Raw genomic sequence first — 20,734 nt, forward strand, 5'->3', positions numbered from 1 at the left:
TATCAAAATAAAAATAAATCTAAGAGCGATATAATTGAGATTTCAAGACCGCATATGTCCATAGGAATTTGCAATGAACTGAACAGAACGTGTGTAGAAATGAAACTTAACTGCAATGTAACACGTACCTCATTAAAAGAACATGACAAACAGAAAGTAGACGCGTTTTCACGTTTAATGAATGCTTCCAAAATTATTCTCTCCTTTGAAAAATTACAGGCAAACGAGACTACTAAATTTATTTAATGATTTGATAGAATGGGCAACAAATTGGAGAGGAAATTCTCCAAAAAATCTTATTTAATGTAGCAAAACATTGCTTGTTATGAAAATAAAGTCTTTGAAACCTGAAACTTTTTATTTAACGAAAACAATATGAAAAAAGTTAAAAATTATAAGTTCATGTAGCTGCAGAACTGTAGCGTTATGGTTTTATATTTTATTCTTTGACCATAACGCTACATATCCCGTAATGCAAATATTGTGCAATTTACGGCGCTAGATTTATTGTGCACTTTGGGGATGTATTTCGCCACTTTCCAGCATTGGTCAATCAACTACCTTTCATTCCCTATTTCTAGACATATTCTATAACCAACCTGTATATTTTATTCACCTCCTTACCCTTTCTTGTCGTCTCTACAGACCAATAAACTCGCTTATTGTGAATTTTATGCTATCCGACAACAAATTCACATATATGCAACTGATTGAGTGCATTATGCTTTCTTTTAATGGAGAAATATTGTAAAATGCATCGTAAAATAAATCGTTTCCTATCATTATGAACTTAATAGATTATATATATGCTTTTAGAAACGTCTTGAGCGCAAAGGTAGACGACAAAAAAAAAATTGAGAACTGACATATGAACTGACCAGTCATAAATGGCCAATCGTAATGCATCTGTTTTTGTCCAGAAGATATAATCATTTACACATTTGACAAATTTACCGAAAAATGATCTATCTTACGGCACCTATTTAAAAATCAAACATTTACCGGTATTTAATGAAAGGGACAGAAATAAAATATTTAAATGTCTCTTTGTTAAAAATATACCTCCATAGGTCCATCCAGAAAACACGCTTCCATCTTGATCACACACTTTCTTATCCACCTTCTGGTCAAGACATTTTGAAGAGTCCACCACCACTACATAGAAAGCCCTCCTGGTCAGGTAAATCTGGTGACAGGCGTAGTACGCACACTGTCCACCAAAGTCAAAGAATGTCAAAGTCTTTTCGGCGCCAACACTTGTAGTATATGTTTTCCCATTGTTGTCCTTGTTTTTCTTTGCTAAAAAATCATCACATAATCAGTATTTCTATTTTTCATTTCTATTTTTCAAAATCAGCATACCTCACATTCTGTCAGTATTTTGGTATTATTATACATTACAGAAGCAATGACATGGTGTTTTGACTTTCTATTGAAATTCATAGTAAAAAAAAAACTTATCAAAAATTTTCTTTTAAGAAATCAAGTGCTAAAATCACAATGCTGAAAGTAATTTATTAGCACGATTAAGCACAAGTTAAAGTAATTCATATTTTTAGTTTTGTGTAAGATCTCTCTCTCTCTCTCTCTCTCTCTCTCAAAGGCTTAAGATGGAAAACCATTAAAAAATGTGTTACCTCTTAATGATTTTGTTTCATCACATATATCAAATATTTCCTCATGCACCTCCAATCCCTCAGTAGATTTAACGTCCTTTATCACATCTTCACTACAACCAATCAGACGTTTAAGTAGCGTGGTTTTCCCCGCCCCAGCACATCCTACAATCATCCCCCGGGCATGGTGGACTGTCTGTGTTCCTCTCTTAGCATACTCCACATACCGCTCTCTGGCCTCCTGGTCCCATCGTAGTATTTCCTCTGGGACACCCACTGTACCATATGAAATTAATGTATCAAAGAATAAATTAGTAATTAACAACACAATTAATACATTTTTTATACTCCAGTCTCAGGGAAAAAACTGGAATTTGACAGCTTTAGCTTTCCAATATCAGGTTTCAAATGAATGCAGTTATTAGAGCCTCAAAAATATGTAATAAAATGACCTCTTTTACAATTTTCGATAACTTCATCTTAAATGGTGTAGAGATCGATTTAATTTATTACTGTACCTACATTTATATTCTACGAAATGATAACATGTTTACTTTTGTATCCCATCCTCCGTATTATCTGGTGTTCTATTCAAGTGTTTTTCTCTCTTTTTTTCAAATAATACCACTCTATTCTTAATTAAATTTTATATGAAACTCATCAGAGAAAAGGATGATGATGTCCGAGGGTTGATAGACGATTGCAGACAATAGACGGGAATCCATAGCCGACTGACTCGGATGTATTAAAACTAATTTGATATTAAACTCTCTGCTGGGTATTCTATTATTCGTGAGTCAAACATAGATTGTAGAGAAATTAAGTTCCCTAACTTGTGTTTCTATATTTATTATTTATTTCAGTGTTGTTGTTTTTTTACACTTCTAGACATATTTTCAAAACGAGGCCAACATATACATTTTTAGCACTCTGGCTAGGAAAAAGCAGAAATAAGTTTAGTATTGGAAAGTTTAATAAAAGGGTTCGGGGGGGGGGGGGGGGGGCTTATGATTTGAACAAACTTGAACCTACAAAACTACAACAACAAACGTTGAAAAATCTAATACACAAAAATTCAAAATTTATCTATGTAATATTATCAGTATATAGAGATATCATTAGTATCTTCTCCTATTTGTTGCAGATGACTGTACTGCACTAACTTTGATGATTTTAAAAAGTAATGAAAATTCTTGTTTCATCTTCTTCAATATATGAACCTAAAGTTATTATTAGACAAGATTTTATTCTTGATATGCTAGCAGCTTGACCCACTGTCTATGGAACATACTACTTAGAGAACGTGATTTCTTTCATGATCTACATCACATATATAGGACCATCTCTGTGGTAGATAATGCATTCTTGCATACATTATAGTATTTATATGTATCCCTTTATAATACATACAGTAAAACACGCTTATAGTGAACACGCCTGTAATGAATTTACGCTTACAGCAAAGTGATTTTCATTCCCCAAGACTTTAAAATATATTGTAAACTTAACTGATATAATGAATTACGCTTATAATGAAGCAAAATCGACCTACCCTGACACTTCGTTATAAGCGTGTTCTACTGTATATCCAAAGATATCTTCAATGCATACATGTATATGTACATGTATTAGACTAATGTTATTTGAGGCTTATTGGTATTTAACAATTGTAAATTGTCAATATGAATGGATTACTTAAACTATGTTGTTAAAAATTGTCATAGAAAGTTAAGTTAAAGTACATGTTAAGCATTCAAATAGGAGGGGACATCTTTTTTGCAAGGTACATGTACAGAGCATGGGACCAACGATTTTTACCAAACCTCTTACCTTGGGGTCTTTAGATTTTTACAATGAGTATACCAGTTTTTACTGGTCCCATGCATCGACAAATTTTGACTGGTCCCTAAGCCCTACTGCTTCCAGCTGAATTTTGCATGGATGTCTTAGATTTACATTTACAACTCTGTATATGCTAAGTATCATTGTGGCACCTACATGTTGCACATCATTTTTTTTCAGCAAGCACTCTGCTACACTGCAAATGTATCTATAATTACTCTATTCATTTTTCTACAAAAAATATCACATCAAACAGGGAATATCTCCGTTTTTTTTAAAAGAAATTTGAACGGAACTATAGTACGAAACTATGCAGTTAATGCTCACCTCCGGAATGTAAGACTGACTATTTCTCATACAAAATACGATATTCATCCAGATTCAATTAACATATTTACGTACCTTAAAAAGAAGTATGGACATACAAGGATGTGCATATTAAAGTTAAAAGAAATGTAATCACAATGTTGTTTATTACATGAATGGCAAAATGTTACACACAAAAACGTTTACCAAATGTTGAAAAAGATTACCTTGATAAATAGAAACACACACAATGATGAATTGAAAATCAAAAAAAAAAAAAAAAATACCGTCTGTCTGAAGGAAAAATTCCCATTAATTGTTTTGTATTAAAAAACTTTAGCTCAAAATAATACTTTATCTTTAGAGAAATATTTGAAGAAACTATTAAAAAGAAATTGTTTATTGCTATGATAAACTTGCAGAATGCGTTTGTACATGCATCACTTCTGCATGAATGGCGACAGGCGCCGATCCAGGCCAACTAAATTGTAAGACAAACGAGATGACTTCAGTTTTTTCCATTGTCAGCTTTGCTTATTTATGTAGCAATACTCAGCTATCAAATGCACATGGTGCTTAGATGTACGTCTCCCAAATTATTCGATACTCATGGGCGAGATGGTATCAGAATTATCATATATATTTCACAGGTACATGTACCTGTGGACAGGACCCCCCCCCCCTCCCCGATATTCAACCCCCGTGTTTGTTGGACATGTCTTCACAAATTATATTTCTTACACTTACCTGTATTTATCATGTAATCCTTACGAAAAATCAGGAAAACCCATAATCGTTCCACATAAAAAATACCCCATAATACATTATAAGAGAGAAAGGTATGCTACTCCGGTGTGTTTACGTTGTACCCCCGCTGGTCTTTCTGGGTTAAAAAAAAACATGTTAATATTTTATTTGAAGATAAAATGTCGGTTCATATTGTCTCTACATATATTTCTGTTTTAGTTCATGCTATCGGATTAACTCTGCATCTCGTAAGAATCCCACAATTAATCCTCAAATACGATTACAGTCGGTGACGTCGCGCAAGATACTGGTGTTACGTAATGTTACGCTAATAACGTCACAAAATGCGTAAAATGATGCACAAATAACGTTGTATTTTCAACCTTTTGATAAATTTTCATTCTTACACCAGATATCCATTAATATGTTTTATGATTTAAAAAAGGGGATTCAATACATGTTTACATATACCATCACATGTAAGTACGTATTTACAATTGTATTTATACGATTAAAAAGGAGATACAACTGTGGCGGTCAGACGGATTCGATCGCCGGTGGCTAAGATAGCTCAGTTGGTAGAGCACGTGACTGGAGATTCAGGGGCCCGATTGCATTTTTCTCCTCTCTCGTTACATTTGGTGCCGTGCCATGCCCTGGAAGTGACAGGTGAGAGGCCTGCCAGGGATGAGCCTGGGTTGGGGCCAAATACCTTTAAGGAGGGCTGAATGTGGCGGTCAGACGGGTTCGATCGCCGGTGGCCAGATAGCTCAGTTGGTAGAGCACCTGACTGGAGATTCAGGGGGCCCGGGTTCGAATCCCGGTTTGGTCCGCTGCATTTTTCTCCTCTCCCGTTACACAACATTGCCACATTGTCTACATAGTACAAGAAATCTAGGGCTCAGGGACGCAATACACAAAAAGTACATATCTATGACATAAAAAAATTCGCTTATTCCATTCAATACGCTTATATTCGAATGGACCCCCTCGTCTAAAGATAAATATTGACCCTTTCGTCTAATTCGAGCAATGTAAATTACGGAAGTTGCCGGTACCAGGGTATTTTTCCGCCTAGAAGTTTATTGTTGGAGTACATGATTTTTTTAAGAAATGTGGGAATTTCAAATTTACATAATAATGATTTAAACGTTCTATTTAAATATCTATTAGCACATTTTTCACTTCAAACTGCGAGATTCATATATACATGTAATGCATATAAGACAGAGAAAAATCACATGTATGTAATGAATATCTATATTGCTAAAAATGACTTATATACGTAGGTCTGATGGGCCGGGTGTTGTATGTTTATTTGTCTAATGAATGTAAAATTATGTTATATACAAGTCACTATAATAAAATATTTACTTACTTACTTACTTACTTACAGTCCCACCATGATCTAAAGTGAAGTTGGAAATGTCGAGCCCCTTGACTCAGCAGGCATGTTTTATAGGGCTATTTCAGGATTAAGAAAGTTTCTAATATATACATGTATAATTAAGTCTCATTTTATCTTATCTTGGGAAAATTCTTTCATTATTATTTTAAGACAGCTATAGAGGTATCCTAGGTAGATGTTACTGGTAGTACATTGACAAAATTGAGGTATTTGTCTTGAAAATATCCGCAGATCTAGGACACCTCCCTTTTCAAGTTTAAATATGATGTTGTTTAGGCAATTGCAATTTTTTTTTTCTATGTTTAGCGTCCTCCCTTAAATCAAAAACCTATCTTTCTATCCGGGAAAACATACAAGCTGAAAGGGGGAAAACACATCAACATTATAAAAATAATTGTAGTATTCCTCATCATCATCTAAGAATTTTACTTGCATTGTAACAAACATAAGCTTTTAGTTTATTGAAATTATATTTTTGGTACAAAACTTTTTAAAAAATGCAATGCCAATCTCAGAATGGTAAATTGTGTGGCAAATATTTGTATTTGTACATTTTTGGTGTGTGTTTGATTACAAATTTATAACCTCAAAACCAATCCGTCCGCAGATGCTTAACATAGAAAAAAAAACAAGGAATGACCCTTGGTATTGGTACCCGATATCTCTGTATCCGGTCTAAAATAGAGAGGATTAAGGGTATTTCATAAACCACATAAAGTGCTACCAATAAAAATAAATAAATCGAAAATGGTAACGGACACTTGAATTGTTTAACTTAATACATGTACATTAGGTATGTTGGAAAAGAAAATTAAGTCGCTTTATATGCAGTACACTGCACTTCCGTATAATTTCTGACACATACATGTAAGACAAACCACTGTGTTAAATTGTACTGTATCCTGGGATGATAGTCCACCACTGGTATGGCAGGCCCTCGGGCCTCTTCATTGAAACTGAATGAACAAGAATGAAAAAAAATGTTTATTTTGTACCTGATGTTTCTATATTCGGTCTGATATAGAGAAGATAAAGGACCATTCAAGTACCACAGAACGTGTTTCCAAGACCTTAGATATATATCGAAAATGGTAAAGAACACTTGATCCGATAATCTTTACACATGTATATTATAGCTATTTTTGAAATAAAGATCTAAGTCACTTGGATATCCCTTTAATGTAATACAAGTATATCAGTGCATACTACTTTATATGCAAAAAAAGACTGTACTGAATACTTTCTGACACATGAGAAAAACCATTATGTACAACGGATATATGTGCTCTATCCTGGGATAGTAGCCGACCAGTGGGATGAAATGGTGATAGTTTGTTTTTATTTACATACATAATCAGTGTAATCTTACCAGGATGCCGCCCCCCCCCCCCCCCAAAAAAACACGCACAACTGAACCCTTTCTAATATTCAGTGCTCTCGGCTCTGACCTTGATTAGGCATACTGTTCATGTTTATGCGAAATTTAAGAGCTACTGAAATTTCTCCTTTTAGAACCAGGAGAGATGAAGAAAAGTTCCTCTATCTTGTATTTAATTTTAATCTTTCTACTTAGAACGACATTAATAAAAAAAAATATCAAACTTCAACTCCTGGTATTTTATGGCAAATATCATGCTCGCCGTCTTTTTTTTCTATTTGAGAACAGAGAATGAACATCCACTCATCAAATTCTGACATGCTTTCTACTTTGATCTCCACGTGAAATACATATTTGTAGGAAAGGGGTTAGAAGCCTTTCCTTAAGTGTGTTAGAGATGAAGCTGGATTTCCCATACATAATATTGAAAGGAGGTGTTAATTTACAAGAAAAGTTCATTTTACCTCAGAAATTGAAAGAACTTTTTTTATATTTACAGTTATTTATTACCTACTATTATATATTCTCTCTGGAGTTTATGACGTGAAAAATATATACTACTAAAAATAAAGAAATAATAATAATAATAATAATAAATAATAATAATAACTTGTTGCAAAGAACTATATAATACATTTTTCTCAGAATTCTGATATATATATACATTATAAAATTTCAGCTGATATTATTTTTAAAACGAAATATATAAACCGTTTCAAAATACTTTAAAATTATTTAGTTACACATTCTGTGTATAAAAGTGACATTTAATTATACTACTTGCTTGTGCTCAAACAATTCATTTAGGTTATCATTGGTTCTTTTTAGATAAGCCTTTTATCAAATCCTAACTGATGCATTACATTTGACATGATAGAGAAATGATACTCACAACATTCACTGATACTGTAATGAATCCTCCAGTCAGACACGGTACAGTGTGTGATGATGTCCAGCTGTAGTTTGTCTATGAAGAGGTCGTACATCTCCGGTCTGTTCGGTACATACAGACATCTCTCTCCCTCACTCCTCTTACACCACCAGGACCTGCAATATTCTGATATCACGTCACGTGACGCAGTGGTCAGGAAAAACTCCAGATCATTTTCCTCCACCAAACACTCCGTAACAAAGGCGTACATGACGTCATGTCTGATATCGTCCGATTTAAAGGTCATCACACCGTTATGCGTTTCTGTGATTCCATTAGGAAGATCTACCAAGCCATCATCAGAAATATCAGTGAAATATCTGTCTCTGATTTTATCCCTTGTGATTCTGTGTGATTGTTCATTGAGATTCAGTTGATATTTCTCAGTGAACAGTAAACAGTACAGTAGACATCTGACTTCCGGTGAATAGGTATGGTGTTTACCTGAAATTATGAAATTTAAACATTAAATAACATTAAAAGGTTTAAAGTCATACATAACCAAAATATCATTTACCTTTCATTCCATATCATCATACAATATTGTATTTTTCAACTGAATATAAATGGCACTAGACTCAAGCTCTTGTCATTTGTACTAATAGCTGAAGACAAAACTTGTCAGTAGCGGATGATCCATGCGGATTAGGGGAAGGGGGCATATACATATAATTTATATAGAGAATAAACCAACAAATAATCCTTCAACCCACCCAAACCCAAACCCGGATATAAGAATTCTCTGTAAAGTTGGTAGGGAAAGATAACGGATGATCGATTAAAACTGTCTTTTTGGATTTATATTTTGTATTCAAATTGTACGAATTATATGTATAAGGTATACGTATAAACCTAAGACGGTTTATCAAAATCCCAAACCGATACACAGAATGATTTGAATCCGTAATTAGACTACCTTCATTACCTTGACCTCTCCCCTCCTATCCCTCCACATAGAGAGAAAATGGAGGGTGTTTATCGTATGGTTTTGCTAGACCTATAAATTATTATAATTTATCAATGACAGCAGAGTGTAATGGTCATTTGGAGAGTGCTCACTTTATACAGCTTTAACTAAAAGTTACTAGAAATTCTTTTCATTTTTAATCTTGAGTGTATATTAGGCCAAAGAAAATAATAGTCTTGTTTCCTGCTACGAGCCCGAAAAAAAGGAGGGAAGTAGGTAGGAAAATTATTTTATTTTTTTTCCGACTGCAATTTTTGGATATGAACTAATGCAAGATCAAATTAAACATGTCACAGGTCAATATTGTCTTTTAAAATTATATTCATGTCTTTTGATGCATAACTCAAGTGGTATTTTATGAAAGTCCGTAATTAAAACAGAGAATTTCATGAAATGCTTGTTTTATATCAACACGGAAACCGATTACAGTGACAGAACGGTGAAATTCCGGGAATGCACGATTTTTTTCTTCCAAAACTAAAACAAAATCTTTAGGGTCGGGCGCAAAAAAAAGGGGTTGGTCGGGTAGCAGAAAACAGGGCTTTTATTTATTTTTTGGCCTTATACACCTATTTATTGGCTATAAGGACAATAGCACGTTTACCATCTCCCAAGCCAGCAATTATTTCCCGAGGCGCCGCCGATAAACATGATAGTGTCCCAATAGTCAGTAAGTAGGTGTTTTATTATACCGAAACCAACTTTACTTGACGTGGAACGTCACGATCCGAATGAAAGCAGATGAGTTCCAAGATGAAAAGCGAGGGAAACAGAATGCTGCCGGTGAATAGTTTGATGACTATTTCACCATGGGCATATAGCATAAAAAATATTTCCACGGTAGGGTTAGTAGGTTTATTTGTCATATTTTTATATACAAACAAGAGACACTTATGTCCCCCTCCCCCAAATAATTGGAATTTTTCTAAGTCCAAGGGGCATAACTCTGTCCAAAATTGCCCAAAACAGAACTTGACCAGATATTCTTATGATAAATTTGTATACCAAATTTCTTTTCAGTATGTGCAACCTCTGCGAAGGAAATGAACGGAAAATGAAAGGAAACTGCAAATAATTGGAAGTTCAGGGGGCATAACTCTGTCCAAAATTGCTCATGGTACCCAAAACAGAACTTGACCTAGATATTTTTGTGATAAGTCTGTATACAAAATTTCATTACAGTATGTGCAACCTCTGCGAAGAAAATGAACGGAATCTGTTGATGGACCGACAGACAGCTGCAAAGCAATATGCACTCCCTTCTTCGAAAGGGGCATAAAAATTTACAGAGATATAATAAACTAGATATCATCGAGATGGTGGCCATCTCAAAGGGCCCCGCTTTCAGCAATGAACATAAAAATGTAAGGTAGCTGAAAAGTATTTATTTTGAAGAGGAACATTTGTGTACTATTAAGGGATGTGTTGTTTGAGTCTAAAGGGCTTCTATGTCATCCTTTTTATAATAAAAAATGGCACGAAAATCACAAGTGTTCCATACCCTCTATCAAAAACGGCACAAAAATTACGAATGTTGCATATCCTCTATCAAAATATGGAAGGAAAATCACAAATGTTTCGTACCCTAAGTTAATTGGTAAAGTTTGAGGCTGACTGGACTTAAGGGAAAGAAATTATGCATCAAACAAAAATTTTGAACAGAGAGGCTATTTTTGACCTTGACCCTTGACCTACAAACTTTGTTCAAAGTCACTGCAAATCCACTGACCAGTGGCACTCTGTGAGTGAAGTATGAGCCACATTGGACCAAGAGGAGAGAAGATATGCTCCGGACAAGGATTTTTCATATAATTCTGCTATGACTTTAACCTTAGACCTAGAAACATGGTTCAAGATCACTGCACATCCTTTACCCAAAGGCACTCTGTGGGTGAGGTATGAGCCAGATTGGGCCAAGGAGAGAGAAAATATGCTCCGGACAAGAATTTAAACAGAGAGGCTATTTTTGACCTTGACCCTTGACCTAGAAACTTTGTTCAAAGTCACTGCAAATCCATTGACCAATGGCACTCTGTGAGTGAAGTATGAGCCACATTGGACCAAGGGGAGAAAAGATATGCTCTGAACAAGGATTTTTCATATAATTCTGCTATGACCTTAACCTTAGACCTAGAAACATGGTTCAAGGTCACTTTCTTCCAAAATTTAAATATCTTCGCTTAAATTGGTGTCGTTTTCACTAAAGAAATGGTATCTGTTTAGTTTCACAACATAAATTGATGTTTGGCTATTCAAGCTACAAAATCACTCGGAACGCCTCTGCTGATTCGTACCTTAACGTGTTTAATATTGATGAAGGTGACAGAATCATCCGAAGTCTGCCGAATGTCACATAATTTGGTGAAGAATGAGAAAATGTAACTTTAGAATACCATAAAAGTTCTAAAAATGTATAATACGTTGTTCCTGTAAAGTTTCTAGGAATATTTTCAGGAGTCATTTTACACAATCAAAATTTATAATTAAATTTTATATTAAAAGAAATATTGAAAACAAGAGGCCTATGGGCCACATCGCTCACCTGAGCACATTGGCTAGGCAAAAGCACAAATCAGTCAATTAAACAAATTGCTTTGTTGTACTTGAGAAGATTTTTTAAACAAGAGGCCCAAGGGCCTTAAAGGTCACCTGAGTATAATACAACAATTTAGAAGTTAACTACACTGATAGATGAAGCTTTGTTGCCCTAAAGCAAGAGAAGTAGGAAGATCAGGATCAACAAAATAATTAGTCTAGTATTCAGTATCAACTCATAAATTAAGTTCTAATCTGTCCCCCACTTAACACTATCACCATGCAGACTATTAACAAACTATTAGTGTTTCTGTACTATTTTTAAACCCATATTAAGACCTTTAGCATTGACCTCTCTTATGGTTTTTGAAGAACTTTTAATAAGATAAGTTATTTTTGTCTCATTTTTATTTATCTATTACTTACAGGTCTACCTACTGATTATTAAAACTAAGAAAATACTTTTTGAATTATATGATAAACATAATCTTGCATAATTATCTTATTAGGTCTTTCCACCTTTCTGTGGAAAGACCTCTTGAAATGCTTATGTTTATTATTAGGTCTTTCCACCTTTCTGTGGAAAGACCTCTTGAAATGCTTATGTTTATTAGGTCCTTCCACCTTTCTGTGGAAAGACCTCTTGAAATGCTTATGTTTATTAGGTCTTTCCACCTTTCTGTGGAAAGACCTCTTGAAATGCTTATGTTTATTATTATTATTATTATTATTAGGTCTTTCCACCTTTCTGTGGAAAGACCTCTTGAAATGCTTATGTTTATTATTATTATTATTATTTTTCTTCCCGGACTTTTGAAACCGCAAGACTTATCGAAAAACTTTATAGTTCATGATACTGGATATTAAAAGTTATTCCGAAAAACGACCCCCCATGTTTGAACTTTGACCTCTTACGAAGTTATTGCCCCTTTCGCAAGAATAGCTTGTTATCGCTACTCCTTCGAAGCCGTAAACCGTAGAGGTACGAAACCTTCACCAATGTCTTCGACTAATTGAGGGGACTCTTCAATCTATTCATTGCGAAAGGATTTGTTGACCACTTCAATGAGTTATTGCCCCTGAAAGTTTTCGATGTTCACAAAAAACTAAAAATTTTCAAAACCGTAAGTTATAGAGACATGAAACCAACTGCATTGAATTCTTTGACCTTTGACCTTGAAATTTATGTCAAGGTCAAAGGTCAAGGTCATTCAAACTATGAGATATTTATAACTCTCTTGTCTTTCAACATATACTATATGTCTTTGCATCTTTAATATGTCCTTCTAAAACTATTTTAAAGATTTCAATTTTGTCCCCTAAGCTTAACCCCTTTGAAAGTTATCGGCCCTTGTGCAAAAAACCTTGTTATCGCTACTCCTCTGAAACCGTAGACCGTAGAGACATCAAACCTTCACTAATGTCTTCAGGGTCTTTAGACACAACTTCAATCTATTCAGTGCAAAAGGATCTGATGACCCCTTATATGAGTTATCGCCCTTTAACGTCTTTGCGCTTAATATTAGGCCTTATAACTTTAAAAGTATAAGTCCTAGAAGCATGAAACCAATTGCAATGTGATTCTTGACCTTTGACCTTTAATGTGTGGTAAAGGTCAAAGGTCAAGGTCAATTCAATTTTTTCATAGCTTTTTCTATTTTTCAAACTATTTCTGGATTCTTTCTGTATAAAAATTAACTTTAAAGAGTAAAATAAAAAAATTAAAGAAATTTAAAGAAGGTGGAAAGACCTCTAATTGTTCGAGAACAATTAGTCTACTAGTTATTATTCTTTTTCTTCCCGGACTTTTGAAACCACAAGACTTATCGAAAAACTTTATTGTTCATGATACTGGATATTAAAAGTTATTCCGAAAAACGACCCAACGTGTTTGACCTATGACCTCTTACAAAGTTATTGCCCCTTTTGCAAGAATAGCTTGTTATCGCTACTCCTTCGAAACCGTAAATCGTAGAGGTACAGAACCTTCACCAATGTCTTTGACTACTTGAGAGGACTTTTCAATCTATTCATTGCGAAATGATTTGTCGACCCCTTCAATGAGTTATTGCCCCTGAAATTTTTGAAGTTTACAAATAATGAAAATTTTTCAAAACGATAAGTCGTAGAGACATGGAACCAACTGCATTAGATTCTTTGACCTCAGACCTTGAAATTTTTGTAAAGGTCAAAGGTCAAGGTCATTCAAAATTTGAGAAATTAAGCTCTTTTTATATCTCTTTTGTCTTTCATTATATACTAAATCTCTTTGCATCCTTAATATGTACTCTTCAAACTATTTCAAAGATTTCATACTTGTCCCCTAAGATTTACCCTTTTAAAAGTTATTGCCCCTTTCATTGAAAACCTTGTTATCGCTACTACTCCGAAACCGTAAACCGCAGAGACACGAAACCTTCACTAATGTCTTCAGGGCCTTTAGACACAACTTCAATCTATTCAGTGCGAAAGGATCCGATGACCCCTTATATGAGTTATTGCCCTTTAACATCTTTGCTCTTACTATTCAACCTTATAACTTTGAAACTAAAAGTCGTAGAAGCATGGGGTCAAGTGCAATGTGACCCTTGACTTATGAACTTAAATAATTGTTCAAGGTCAAAGGTCAAGGTCATTAATTTTTTTTTTTAAATTTCATTTTTTCCATCTCTCAAGCCATTTCTTGTTTCTTTTGTATAAAAATAAACAATAGAGAGTTTAATATGAAAAATATATGAAATTTAAAGAAGGTGGAAAGACCTCTAATTGTTCGAGAACAATTAGTCTACTAGTTATTATTATTATTATTATTATTATTCTTTTTCTTCCCGGACTTTTGAAACCGCAAGACTTATCGAAAAACTTTATAGTTCATGATACTGGATATCAAAAGTTATTCAGAAAAACGACCCCCCGTGTTTGACCTATGACCTCTTACAAAGTTATTGCCCCTCTCACAAGAATAGCTTGTTATCGCTACTCCTTTGAAACCGTAAACCGTAGAGGTACGGAACCTTCACCAATGTCTTCGACTAATTTAGGGGACTCTTCAATCTTTTCATTGCGAAAGTATTCGTCAACCCCTTTTATGAGTTATTGCCCCTGAAAGTTTATGAAACTTACGAATAATTAAAAATTTTCAAAACGATAAGTCGTAGAGACATGGGACCAACTGCATAAGATTCATTGACCTTTGACCTTAAAATATATGCAAAGGTCAAAGGTCAAGGTCATTCAAAATGTGAGAAATTAAGCTCTTTTTATATCTCTTTTGTCTTTCAACATATCCTAAATATCTTTGCATCATTAATATGTCCTCTTCAAACTATTTCAAAGATTTCATACTTGTCCCCTAAGATTGACCCCTTTAAAAGTTATTGCCCCTTTTACTGAAAACCTTGTTATCGCTACTCCTCCGAAACCATAAACCGTAGAGACACAAAACCTTCACTAATGTCTTCAGGGTCTTTAGACACAACTTCAATCTATTCAGTGCGAAAGTATCCGATGACCCCTTATATGAGTTATCGCCCTTTAACGTCTTTGTGCTTACTATTAAACCTTATAACTTTAAAACTAAAAGTCATAGAAGCATGGGGTCAAGTGCAATGTGACCCCTGACCTTTGACCTTGAAAATTTTCAAGGTCAAAGGTCAAGGTCATTTCAAAATTTTTAAAATTTTCATTTTTTCTATCTTTCAAGCCATTTATGGATTCTTTTTGCATAAAAATTAACTTTAGAGAGTTAAATATGAAGAATATATGAAATTTAAAGAAGGTGGAAAGACCTCTAATTGTTCGAGAACAATTAGTCTACTAGTTAGGGCTTTCCACCTTTCTGTGGAAAGTCCTATTGAAATTGTTCTGTTTATTATTATTATTATTTTTCCGCCACGTGTTTTTGAGTTTCAAGATTTATCGAAAAGATTCATGGTCCATAAGAATGTACTTCGTAAAAGATTTTTGCAGTTGACCCTGCGTATATGAACTTTGAACCCTCGAGGAGTTATAACCCCTTTCGCAATAAAACCTTGTTATCGCTACTCCTCCGAAACCGTAAACCCTAGAGTTACGAAACCTTCACCAATGTCTTCGACTACTTGAGAAGACTTTTCGATCTTGCATTGCGAAATGATAGATCCAGCACTTTGATGAGTTATTGCCCCCTGAAAGTTTTTCTTCTTTACGTATGATGAAAAAAATTAAAACGATTCATCGTAGAGACACGAAACTAACTGCATTGGATTTTTCGTCGTTTGACTTCAAAATTTGTTCAAGGTCAAAGGTCAAGGTCACTCTAAATATGAGAAATTTAGCTCTTTTAAAATCTCTTTTGTCTGACAACATATATTACATAACATTAAATACATCATATGTCCTTTTAAAACTATTTTCAGATTTCACTTTTCAACCCCTTAGCCTGACGCATTAAAAATTTCTTGCCCCTTGTGCCAAAAGCCTTGTTATCGCTACTCCTCCACAACCATTGAGCGTAGAGATGCGAAACCTTCAACAGTGTCTTCGACTACTTTAGAAACTTTGACCTTGAAATTTAGGTCAAGGTCAAAGGTCAAGGTCATCCAAAATACGAGAAATACGGAATATATGAAAAGGGGGGGGTTAAACCAACATAAATGTATGAAATAAACTATTCCACGCTTTAATTATCTTGTTTTCTTCTTAAAATGCATGTAGAACATTTTATTTATCATAGCTGCATTTAATATAACCCACATGGAAGCTTGTTTCATTCAGGAATCTTCTTACTGAGCCTGCAACAATCTTAGGATCCGCAGTCAGGTCGCTTTGAGTCCAATCCATGTTTTCCTATATGACGACCTACATACCATTAGCCTCGAGTCCGATTTATTTCATCGGCACTTTTCTAAGTAGTCTAACTAAATCAGAACATTTAACACCTCAAATTAAACCTTCGAATGCACAGTGCACAAAAATAGAATTACGATATGCACAGTAAAACACATGTCATGCATGCATTGTACTTCCATGGTAACTATATGTAAACAAATGCCATCAACACGGAAGCAAAAAGAAAAAAAGGAGAGAGAGAGAGAGAGAGAGAGAGAGAGAGAGAGAGAGAGAGAGAGAGAGAGAGAGAGAGAGAGAGAGAGAAGAGAAAGGAAGAGAGAAGGGGAAAGAGAGAAAATTTGGCCCCTAAATCGCAAAAAAAAAAAAAAAAAAAAAAAAAAAAAAAAAATCTTTTTTTGGAGATGCGCAAAGACCTTTTGAACTCTATAGAGAAACGAGCCCGACAATAAATCTATAGCAAAATACGAATTTTTGATTTTTTATTTATTTTGTTGCTTTTTTCTTCTTCTTCTTCTTTTTTTCTTTCTTCTGTTCTTTTGTAAGCCAAATGATATGGAAACATGTTTCTCAAAACTATTCAATTCCGATAACTACGTTGTACAACAATTTTTTATTCTTGAATAGGTAGTTTACTGCATAAATCTTCATCGGAATTGGTGGCGTAGTGGTTAGCGCGCCTGCCTTTCAAGCTAAGGGTTCCGAGTTCGATCCCTGCTGGAAGAACAATTTTTTTTTTTTTTCCTTCAGTTTTCTTCTTTTTTTACAGCCCAAATTACATGGAAACACTGAAAAAGGTGGAAAGACCTCTAATTGTTCTGTGAACAATTAGTCTACTAGTGTTTTATTAGGTCTTTCCACCTTTCTGTGGAAAGACCTATTGATTTTCTTCTGTTTATTATTATTATTCTTCTTCTTCTTATTATTATTATTTTTCTTCTGCTGATTTTTTGTTTCGAGGTTTGTCGAAAAGATTTCTTCTTCATCGTAAAGGTCATAAAAAGTTATGAACAAATTTGACCCAACGCATATAACCTATGACCCCTTTCGCAGTTATTGCCCCTTTCGCAAGAATTGCTTGTTATCGCTACTCCTCCGAAACCGTAAACCCTAGAGTTACAAAACCTTCACCGATGTCTTTGACTACTTGAGAATACTTTTCAATCTTGGTATTGCGAAATGATAGATCCAGCACTTTGATCAAGTATTGCCCCCTGAAAGTTTTTGTTCTTCACGTATAATGAAAAAAATTAAAACGATTAATTGTAGAGACACGAAACCAACTGCAATGGCTTTTTCATCATTTGACCTTCAAAATTTGTTCAAGGTCAAAGGTCAAGGTCACTCTGAATATGAGAATTATAGCTCTTTTTATATCTCTTTAGTCTTACAACATGTATTACATAACATCAAATATATCAAATGTCCTTATAAAACTGTTTATGAATTTCTCTTTTTAACCCGTAGAGCCTGATGCATTAAAAAGTTCTTGCCCTTGTGGGAAAAACCTTGTTATCGCTACTCCTCCAAAACCATTGAGCGTAGAGATGCGAAACCTTCAACAGTGTCTTCGACTACTTTAGAAACTTTGACCTTGAAATTTAGGTCAAGGTCAAAGGTCAAGGTCATCCAAAATACGAGAAATACGGAATATATGAAAAGGGGGGGGTTAAACCAATATAAATGTATGAAATAAACTATTCCACGCTTTAATTATCTTGTTTTCTTCTTAAAATGCATGTAGAACATTTTATTTATCATAGCTGCATTTAATATAACCCACATGGAAGCTTGTTTCATTCAGGAATCTTCTTACTGAGCCTGCAACAATCTTAGGATCCGCAGTCAGGTCGCTTTGAGTCCAATCCATGTTTTCCTATATGACGACCTACATACCATTAGCCTCGAGTCCGATTTATTTCATCGGCACTTTTCTAAGTAGTCTAACTAAATCAGAACATTTAACACCTCAAATTAAACCTTCGAATGCACAGTGCACAAAAATAGAATTACGATATGCACAGTAAAACACATGTCATGCATGCATTGTACTTCCATGGTAACTATATGTAAACAAATGCCATCAACACGGAAGCAAAAAGAAAAAAAGGAGAGAGAGAGAGAGAGAGAGAGAAGAGAAAGGAAGAGAGAAGGGGAAAGAGAGAAAAATTGGCCCCTAAATCGCAAAAAAAAAAAAAAAAACCATCTTTTTTTGGAGATGCGCAAAGACCTTTTGAACTCTATAGAGAAACGAGCCCGACAATAAATCTATAGCAAAATACGAATTTTTGATTTTTTATTTATTTTGTTGCTTTTTTCTTCTTCTTCTTCTTTTTTTCTTTCTTCTGTTCTTTTGTAAGCCAAATGATATGGAAACATGTTTCTCAAAACTATTCAATTCCGATAACTACGTTGTACAACAATTTTTTATTCTTGAATAGGTAGTTTACTGCATAAATCTTCATCGGAATTGGTGGCGTAGTGGTTAGCGCGCCTGCCTTTCAAGCTAAGGGTTCCGAGTTCGATCCCTGCTGGAAGAACAATTTTTTTTTTTTTCCCTTCAGTTTTCTTCTTTTTTTACAGCCCAAATTACATGGAAACACTTAAAAAGGTGGAAAGACCTCTAATTGTTCGAGAACAATTAGTCTACTAGTTATTATTATTATTATTAGGTCTTTCCACCTTTCTGTGGAAAGACCTATTGGTTTCCTTCTGTTTCTTATTAGGTCTTTCCACCTTTCTGTGGAAAGACCTATTGATATTCTTCTGTTTATTATTAGGTCTTTCCACCTTTCTGTGGAAAGACCTCTTGAAATGCTTATGTTTATTATTATTTTATTTCTCACCAGGACTTTTGAAACCACAAAACTTATCAAAATAATTTATAGTTCATGATACTGGATATAAAAAGTTATTCCGAAAAACGACCCCCCATGTTTGAACTCTGACCTCTTATGCAGTTATTGCCCCTTTCACCGTAAAGCTTGTTATCGCTACTACTTTGAAACCATAAACCGTAGAAGTACGGAACCTTCACCAATGTATTCGACTAATTGAGGGGACTCTTCAATCTTTTCATTGCGAAACTATTCGTTGACCCCTTCAATGAGTTATTGCCCCTGAAAGTTTTTGAAGTTTACAAATAATCAAAAAATTTCAAAACAATAAGTCGTAGAGACATGGAACCAACTCATTAGATTCTTTGACCTTTGACCTTGAAATTTATATGAAGGTCAAAGGTCAAGGTCATTCCATATATGAAAAATATATTTCCTTCTATAGCTCTTTTGTTCTTAAAGATTTATTATCTATTGTTACATAATTAATGTGTACTCTTTAAGCTATTTACAATATTTCATTCTTGTCCCCTAAGTTTAACCCTTTTGAAAGTTATTGCCCCTTGTGCAAAAAACCTTGTTATCGCTACTCCTCTGAAACCGTAGACTGTAGAGACATCAAATCTTCAATAATGTCTTCAGAGTCTTTAGACACAACTTCAACCTATTCAGTGCGAAAGTATCCGATGACCCCTTATATGAGTTATAGCCCTTTAACGTCTTTGCGCTTACTATTAAACCTTATAACTTTAAAACTGAAAGTCGTAGAAGCATTGGGTCAAGTACAATGTGACCCTTGACCTTTGACCTTGAATATTTATTCAAGGTCAAAAGTCAAGGTCATTTCAATTTTTCAAATTTTCATTTTTTCTATCCTTCAAGCCATTTATGGATTCTTTTTGTATAAAAATTAAGTTTAGAGAGTGAAATATGAAAAATATATGAAATTTAAGGAAGGTGGAAAGACCTCTAATTGTTCGAGAACAATTAGTCTACTAGTTAGGTCTTTCCACCTTTCTGTGGAAAGACCTATTGAAATTGTTCTGTTTATTATTAGGTCTTTCCACCTTTCTGTGGAAAGACCTATTGATATTCTTCTGTTTATTATTAGGTCTTTCCACCTTTCTGTGGAAAGACCTATTGATATTCTTCTGTTTATTAGGTCGTTCCACCTTTCTGTGGAAAGACCTATTGATATTCTTCTGTTTATTATTATTATTATTATTATTATTATTATTATTATTTTTCCACCCCCTGATGTGATTCTATGTTTCAAGATATATCGAAAAGATTTATAGTCTATAAGAATGTACTCTTTAAAAGATTTTTATAGTTGACCC

General features: G+C 34.3%; 1 protein-coding gene and 1 non-coding gene across 2 annotated transcripts in view; one reads left to right on the forward strand and one right to left on the reverse strand.

Annotated features, from left to right (window-relative positions):
• LOC133200555 (uncharacterized) overlaps positions 1 to 20,734 on the reverse strand; it is a 94,348-nt gene that overhangs the window by 18,038 nt on the left and 55,576 nt on the right. Inside the window, exons 4-6 of the mRNA XM_061336337.1 lie at positions 8,190 to 8,672; positions 1,638 to 1,892; positions 1,063 to 1,299 (exon numbers count right to left, since the gene is read on the reverse strand). Coding sequence (XP_061192321.1) covers positions 1,063 to 1,299; positions 1,638 to 1,892; positions 8,190 to 8,672 — 975 coding nt within the window. The remainder of the gene's footprint in view (positions 1 to 1,062; positions 1,300 to 1,637; positions 1,893 to 8,189; positions 8,673 to 20,734) is intronic.
• On the forward strand, positions 5,271 to 5,343 carry Trnas-gga (transfer RNA serine (anticodon GGA)). Its single transcript has one exon. It is a non-coding gene; the product is annotated as a tRNA-Ser (tRNA).

This window comes from Saccostrea echinata, unplaced genomic scaffold, assembly GCF_033153115.1.
Source record: "Saccostrea echinata isolate AGI-Se365-2 ecotype Australia unplaced genomic scaffold, CSIRO_AGI_Sech_v1 ptg000040l, whole genome shotgun sequence".
NCBI lineage: Eukaryota > Metazoa > Mollusca > Bivalvia > Ostreida > Ostreidae > Saccostrea > Saccostrea echinata.